Source organism: Rattus norvegicus, chromosome 1 (assembly GCF_021556685.1).
Source record: "Rattus norvegicus strain SHRSP/BbbUtx chromosome 1, alternate assembly SHRSP_T2T, whole genome shotgun sequence".
Taxonomy (NCBI): Eukaryota; Metazoa; Chordata; class Mammalia; order Rodentia; family Muridae; genus Rattus; species Rattus norvegicus.
In genome coordinates, this window is record NC_141534.1 from 209282355 (window position 1) to 209290000 (window position 7646).

General features: G+C 54.5%; 2 protein-coding genes across 8 annotated transcripts in view; one reads left to right on the top strand and one right to left on the bottom strand.

Moving 5' to 3' along the window:
* Positions 1–85: 85 nt before the first annotated feature.
* Drd4 (dopamine receptor D4) lies at positions 86–4415 on the top strand. 2 transcript variants are annotated; one of them, XM_087634425.1, is made up of 4 exons: positions 86–1641; positions 3121–3233; positions 3327–3898; positions 4091–4390. In XM_087634425.1, the coding sequence occupies exons 1-4, from the start codon at positions 1366–1368 to the stop codon at positions 4291–4293; spliced, it is 1164 nt and encodes a 387-aa protein (XP_087490551.1). In that variant the 5' UTR covers positions 86–1365; the 3' UTR covers positions 4294–4390.
* Positions 4416–6726: 2311 nt separating this feature from the next.
* The window catches only part of Deaf1 (DEAF1 transcription factor), a 33767-nt gene continuing 32847 nt past the window's right edge, over positions 6727–7646 (bottom strand). For all 6 annotated transcript variants that reach the window (XM_087594504.1, XM_087594498.1, XM_087594528.1 and 3 more), the window contains 1 exon segment: positions 6727–7154. In XM_087594504.1, coding sequence (XP_087450630.1) covers positions 7050–7154 — 105 coding nt within the window. In that variant the 3' untranslated portion in view covers positions 6727–7049.

Genomic DNA, 7646 nt, shown 5'->3' on the forward strand with positions numbered 1-7646 from the left:
GTGTAACAGGCAGAGGGGAGATAAAGGGTGGGAAAGAGGAGAACCCACAAAGTAGTGAAGAGCAGCTAGTCCACATTCACTTGAAGGTAACCCTTTAGTCACTGGACTCCAGGAAATATCTCTCAACATTATTAAGCCCAGGTACAAAAACTCTTTCATCAACATAGTCCCCCAGGATTGCAAGAACTCCCAGCCTTCCAGGGGCTGTCCTTGCTGCTGTCTCTTCTCCTGTCCTGACTCTACAGTGTCATTTCTACCTGTGATGTCCTGTTCCAGCCCAGGCTCCTGTAGTGCCGTAGTCCAGTGCTGGTACACAGTGAAAAGTGTGGCCTCCAGATGTGGCTTGGGGAAAGAGCCCCCATGTGAGATCTCTCTCAGCTCAGAGTCCTTGTCAAGTGTCACTGGTAGCCAGCGGTCCATACAGTCTCAAAGGCAAGGAAGGCAAGGGTCAAGTGGGTCCTAAAAGATGAGAAGTGGGGTAATCACTGAGCGGCTCACAGAGGATGGTTGAGGATTAAGGTTGAGCCAGACATGGTGGTCCACCCTCTTTAATTCCAGTCTTCTGAAGGCAGAGGAGAGAGCGAAGGGTCTGAGTTCAATGCTAGCCTCCTCTACAGAACAAGTTCTAGGACATTCAGAGCTACGCAAGAAATCTTACCTCGAAAAGTCAACAACAACAATAAATTAATAATAATAAAATAAAAAGTTAGAACTGGGCCTTGGAGGTGCCAAGTAGCAATTTCACCACGGTCCACTTAAGCAACGACGGATGGAGACTTGGGACGGGAGATGGTGAGAAATGCAGGGCCAGCCACGGCCTGGATCCCAAGCGTTGTTCCCTATCTGCCCATGCGTGGGTGTCGGATGAATAGTGAGCTTGATGTGCCCGATTGTTCAGTATTGCTGAGCCTAGAACCCTTAGAGAAAGAGAGGAGGAGCCTTAGCCTGTTACAGAACCAGAGTTGATGGTTTCCTACGTGGAAGGACCCAAATGCAGGAGTCCAATAGTTCCACCACGTCCTCCAAGGTATCTTGGAGAGACGCTTTTGACAAGCAATTTAGTGGCCTGTCTCCTCGACGGGATGACTGACTCTGACGAATCTGGTCCAGACAACCTGCTTTCCATATAGTTTTCTGGAAGCACAAACTAACCTGGATCAGGGGAAACATCAGTCGCTGCTCCACCTTTTATGCCAGTCACTTTGCTCTTGAATTGAAGCATTTCTCCCTCTGCCAATTTCCTAGAGTGCAGAAATTCAAGCCGTGGCGGGCGGGGCGGAGCTGGACGCTGGGGGCGGGATTCCGGATAGCCCCTGACTGCAAATCCCCAGGCTCAGCGCCTTGCAGAGTCTCAGCTAGGGCGCCATGGGGAACAGCAGCGCTACTGGTGACGGTGGGCTGTTGGCCGGGCGTGGGCCAGAGTCCTTAGGTACTGGCACCGGACTTGGGGGCGCGGGCGCGGCGGCGCTGGTGGGAGGCGTGCTGCTCATCGGCATGGTGTTGGCAGGGAACTCGCTCGTTTGCGTGAGCGTGGCCTCCGAGCGCATCCTGCAGACACCCACCAACTACTTCATCGTGAGCCTGGCGGCTGCCGACCTCCTCCTCGCGGTGCTGGTGTTGCCTCTCTTTGTCTACTCCGAGGTGAGCCTCGGTGCACTCTTTCCCTAGCTCCATGGCTCCCAGCACCCCAGCCCCAGCGCGGTTTCACGCTTAGACCCTCAGCAACCTTGAGCCAGGGGGTTTGCAGGGACGCCAGGTCTCCTCACTCCTGACTACCCACTTTCTCCCGCTCTTCAGAATCTTTCGCCTACTTTTCCTCCGTCACCCTACCATCCTCTGAATCCCTTCCTATTCTATCTAAGATCTGCCAACCCAGAGAGGACTCGTGTCCCTAAAACCAAGGATCACAGAAAAATGTCTTTCCTATTTAAGCCCTGGCTCCCACTGCAGAAATACTGCACCCCCAGCCCCCGCCAAAAGCCTGCTAGACAGGCAGGCGAATGTGCAGACACACATCACTGCCAATGACCACTGCCTTTTGGGAACACACACACACACACACACACACACACACACACACACACACGCCAGCCTGTGCCAGCTCACCCTAAGGAAGAAGCCCCAAAGCCCGCAGCCACCCAGATGCCAGGAGCTTGGAGCATTGCAGGCTGCAGGCAGAGAGGGCCTGGGCAGGATACTCAACCTGAGGGGCTTAAAGGGAGTGGGTTCGGGACCTTTTGGAGACTATTGGAACAGAGGCACCCCAGATCAGGTCCTTCTCTTAGGTGGGACTGCTGTGGTTACCGGCAACTCTTCATCTGCCCGAGGTTTGGCCACATTAAAACTGTTTGGGATAGGGGTGAGGACAAAGCAGCCTGGCTGGGGGAGAGTGGGGATAGGAATGGGGACATAGTGGCCTGGACTGGGGAAAGTGGGGTGGGATGCGCGGTATTTCTAAGGAAGAGCCTGAGTTCTGGAGCAGAGGCCAGTGGCCACACTTGACCCTAGGTCCTCCCCCAAGGCACAGACGTCACTGGGATGATTCTTAAGCTCCTAATCGTCCCGAATCAGTGTGAAGGGATTTGGGGATGGGTGGTTTGAGGTGGCTGCATGCTCCTTTGCCCTTGAAAACGAATACTCCATGCTGCAGACTCACAGAGAAGCTCATGAGGTCTTTGTACTTTTAGGACACACTTGTCCTCAGGACAATTGTCATATGTCCAGCAAGTGAAGAGACCTATTCAAAGCTCCACAGCAGTGACAGTTCATGCAGGCAGGATAACGTGCGTGTTGGAAGTGGATAGGATTTGTGTTTAGGGGGTGAAGGGTCAGGCCTAAGAATGCAGGGGCTCCTCTCCCTCAGATGGTATTATCCTCTCGGATCTTACCCGAGCTTTTCACCTAAACAAAAGACCTAAGTCAAGAGGCAGGTCTGTTTGCCCCCTCTGCCTCCGTTTACACTTGTCTCCAACACATGTCTCAGGCTCACTTTGGGCTGGTACGCCCCCTCCCCTCTAACACACAGCCCTCCACTCCCCTCAACAAGAGCGGGGGGGTCAGAAAGCCCGCCGCTGAAAGGTCAGGTCTTGTGTTTCATTTCTGCAACCTCTTCGTGGCCAGGTCCAGGGTGGCGTGTGGCTGCTGAGCCCCCGCCTCTGTGACACCCTCATGGCCATGGACGTCATGCTGTGCACCGCCTCCATCTTCAACCTGTGCGCCATCAGCGTGGACAGGTGGGTACCCCGGACGACCCGTCTCTTCCATTCCCATCTTCCGGTCAGCTGCTCCATTCGGCGGCCTCACCACTCCTGTGCTCCTTCCTCTAGGTTTGTGGCTGTGACCGTGCCACTGCGCTACAACCAGCAGGGTCAGTGCCAGCTGCTGCTCATCGCCGCCACGTGGCTGCTGTCTGCCGCGGTGGCTGCGCCCGTCGTGTGCGGCCTCAATGATGTGCCCGGTCGCGATCCAACCGTGTGCTGCCTGGAGGACCGCGACTACGTGGTCTACTCATCCATTTGTTCCTTCTTCCTGCCCTGTCCGCTCATGCTACTGCTTTACTGGGCCACTTTCCGTGGCTTGCGGCGCTGGGAGGCAGCCCGGCACACCAAGCTTCACAGCCGCGCGCCGCGCCGACCCAGCGGCCCGGGCCCGCCGGTGTCGGACCCTACTCAGGGTCCCCTCTTCTCAGATTGTCCGCCTCCCTCACCCAGCCTCCGGACGAGCCCCACCGTCTCCAGCAGACCAGAGTCAGACCTCTCTCAGAGCCCCTGCAGCCCCGGGTGTCTGCTCCCTGATGCAGCGCTCGCGCAACCGCCTGCGCCGTCTTCCCGCAGAAAGAGAGGCGCCAAGATCACTGGAAGGGAGCGCAAGGCGATGAGAGTCCTGCCGGTGGTAGTTGGTGGGTTTCCGCCCTGGGACAAGAGCTGATAGAGGGAGGGGTCCCGGGAGCCGAGGAGGAAAGGGGGAAGGGTCCAGTTTGGAAGGGTGAAAGGTGGGGGACGGGGGTTCCTGGTTGAGAGACCTCGAGTGCAGGTGTCCTGGGTGAGGGACCTTGAGTGCAGGTGTATAGGCTCACGCCGCCCACCCCCAGGGGCCTTCCTGATGTGTTGGACGCCTTTCTTCGTGGTGCACATCACACGGGCGCTGTGTCCGGCTTGTTTCGTGTCCCCACGCCTGGTCAGTGCTGTCACCTGGCTGGGCTATGTCAACAGTGCCCTCAACCCCATCATCTACACCATCTTCAATGCCGAGTTTCGAAGTGTCTTCCGCAAGACTCTTCGTCTCCGCTGCTGAAAGAACCGCTGATGTCTTGAGGTCAAGGGGTTCCAAGCCTGTGTGCAGAGTGCGCTGGCGCGCTTTCGTTCGTCTGATTAAATGAAGTCTTTCCTAACCATTTATCAACGCTGGGGGCTGGGAAAAAGTAAGGAAAAGAGGGAGGTCTTTTGTCTGGATGATGGGCCCCGGCTAACTTCTGCCTTTGAGGATGCTGCCGGTTCAGCTCCAGGAGGCAGGAGGCTTCAGAAGTCTTTGCCCTGGAGGAGTAGGGGACCGACTACATCTGCCTTAGTTTCCGCTCAACATGAAAAATGACCAAGTGTTCTCCTGGGAGAGGAGCTAGAGGAATTTCCTGAGGCTCCTGGGTCCCCAGGATCCTGTCCAGGCCTTGCTCCTTGGAGAGCTAGGGAGGGAGGGCTCTTCTGTCATTGATGGGGGAGGGGATTCCCATTTCAGAAGCTTTCTGAGTACAGCACACATAGCTTCCTACCAGCCTTCTTCCAGAAGGTACCCTAAACTTGGCACTGACCAAGTTCCACTAAGGTGCCCTCGGAAAGGAAGCCCTACACTCAGGCCCACCCAGGCCATCCTTACCCAATGTATGTCCAGCATCTGGGTATCTATGTGACCAGGCAGCAGGGTTCAAGGTTGGACTGAAGCAGCCAATGTGTTGGGGCTCCTAGACCAAGGCTCAGTCCTGTAATTAGGTGACTCCTGGCAGGGACCGCCTACCCTACTTTCCCCTCCCCCATTCTGCATGGAAGAGATTTAAGTCAGTACTGGTGCAGAAGGGTCTGTGCAGGGGTGGTTCTCAGTTGGGATTTGACATCAAAGCTGTTTTTTTTTTGTTTTTTTGTTTTTTGTTTTGGAGCTGGGAACCGAACCCAGGGCTTGCTAGGCAAACGCTCTACCACTGAGCCAAATCCCCAACCCCTCAAAGCTGTTTTTGATATTGAGAAATAACTGTGAGTTCTATAACAGTAAGCAACACACACACACACACACACACACACACACACACACACACACACACACACACACACACACTCACAGTCTTTTATACTAGTCCTGGTCAAACAGGAACAATTCCCCAGCACTGAGGGTGCTCCGACCTCACTGGGCTCTAGATGCTCATCCCCCTGCTGTGGCCTCTGTTGACATCCTAGGACTAGCATGCTCCCAGGAGGGCAACGGGGTCTCAGGTTTACGTCTGTCAACATAAAGTCTAATATTAGTGGAAACAGGCCTCCCTTAAGTTTTGTCCCTGGAGACCCTAGGATACCAACTCTGCCTGGTCTTTGCTGACCTCCACTGAACTGAAAAAGCTCTATACATACAAAGGTAAGGCTGAAACTCATGTGAGCGGGACAGAAGTCTCTGGAAGCTTGATATAGCTTGGGGAACCAAGCCCTAAGTGCCCATGCCCCTAGACCCTGAGTTTTTTCCTTAGAGGAAAGGGAAACAATAAACTGGATCAATTCCAGGTGGCACGTGTCACTCATCCATTGCTCTCGGTCACTACCCCAAACCCATCTTGGTGTTCTGGGGCCCACACAGTGCCACTCCTTGGGGGTAGAGGCCATGGATGCCTCTGCAGGCTGTCCCATGGGGGCAGGCGGGGGGCTGGGCATTTCCTTGATGACTTTGCCACGTGGTTTGGTCTTTTTTTCTGTCGCTGTCAGTGTGTGAACTGAGCTGTGCCCTGTAACCTCAGCTAACTGCATGGTTTGCGAGGCTGGTTAGAGCTGAGGGCTACTCAGCCACCAGAAAGCCTTCGGGGAACAATGGCAAGGCTCCTGCTCAAAGTTGTTAGAAAGGCCCCAGGCTTGATTCCAGAACTAAACAGGGTGCTCATGGAGACCTTATTCAGCAGAAAGGCCTCAGGTGCCTGACTCCCTGTTAAGCCTTGGGGAGAAGGCAGGGACCCACAGACTTGGGATCTCCTTACTCACATGTATCCCCCTCCCTCCAGTAACCTTGTGATTCACCGTGAGAGAACTGGGTTCTCAGGTACAGAACCTTCTGGCACAGGGAAGAACCACTCTCAGTGTGGGGAATAGCAATGACTTCTTACACACACCCGAGTGTGAAGCTGGACGATACTGTTACCTCACAGGATCTGTTTTAGAAATAGGAGTCAGAAGGGATGAGCTTATCCGTTCCTCCTAAACTTGAACTTCCCTGCACTGCGTCGGGGATGTGCAGGGTCTCCAAAAACCACTTCCACTAGAGAAACACAAGCTGAAAACTCCTCAGGGGTCGCAGGCTGGCCTGCATTAAGTGCTGGCCTCACGTCAGTGAAGCTGGGTCAACAAGAGGATTGCTGGAGGCCTATATCCACACAGCAGAACCCATGGCAGTGCATACATGGCCCGTACTCACACAACCACGCCTCAGCAAAGCCCTCTGGTCTGGTCGTTTGAATATAAAGTGGGCTCGGCAGCGGCCAGGTGTGGGGTGGGAGCTTTATTTACATCTTTATTAACAGATAAAACAGGTATGTACACGTGGCTAGGGCACCCCGAGGGTAGTAGGACACTCATGATCCAGGGAAGAAAGAGCACCGTGATAGGCAGAGGACCCTGGGCTGTGGCAGAGTGCCCCATCCTGCAAGCTGCCAGCGTTCCTTGGTCTCTGGCAGGAGTTTGTTTCCAAGGGCACAGTCTGTTAATAACTTGTCCGGCAAGTTTCCCAGGGCCCTCTTCTCAGCAGCCCCCAAAGTCAGAGCCTAAGCCTGTGATGGCTTCTCAGTAGAGCTCAGGGAGAAGCCTGGCTCAGACAGCAACTTTTTCTATCACACTTTCTTCAACATGGACGTCATCAGCCTGGACAGTGACAGATGCTGACTGGCCACATACATGCTGATGGTCTTTCCAGTCCTGGAAGAGAAGGCAGCCATGTTAGCGGGAAGGACAGCAGGGACTCCCTGTGGTACAGAGGGGCGCGTCACCTGCGGATGGGCTAGCAGGGGGGCGCTTGGATGGGCCCTGGGTTTTTTTTTTTGGTTTTTTTTTTTTTTTTTTGTGGTTTTTTTTTTTTTTTTTTTTTTCAGAGCTGGGGACCGAACCCAGGGCCTTGCGCTTCCTAGGCAAGCGCTCTACCACTGAGCTAAATCCCCAACCCCTGGGCCCTGGATTTCACAGTCAACCACAGAGGCTGCAGAGATCAGATAACAAAAGGCATTCACATAACAAGACAATATGTTCACATGTCCCTGGAGACAGGGTCTCTATCATGTAGCCCAGGCTGTCCTGGAACTAACTAGTAGACCAGGCTGGCCTCAAACTCACAGAGATACTCATGTCTCTGCCTCCTGAGGGCTGGGATCAGGGGTGGAGAGGCATACATGCACACAGACATGCGCAGGAGAG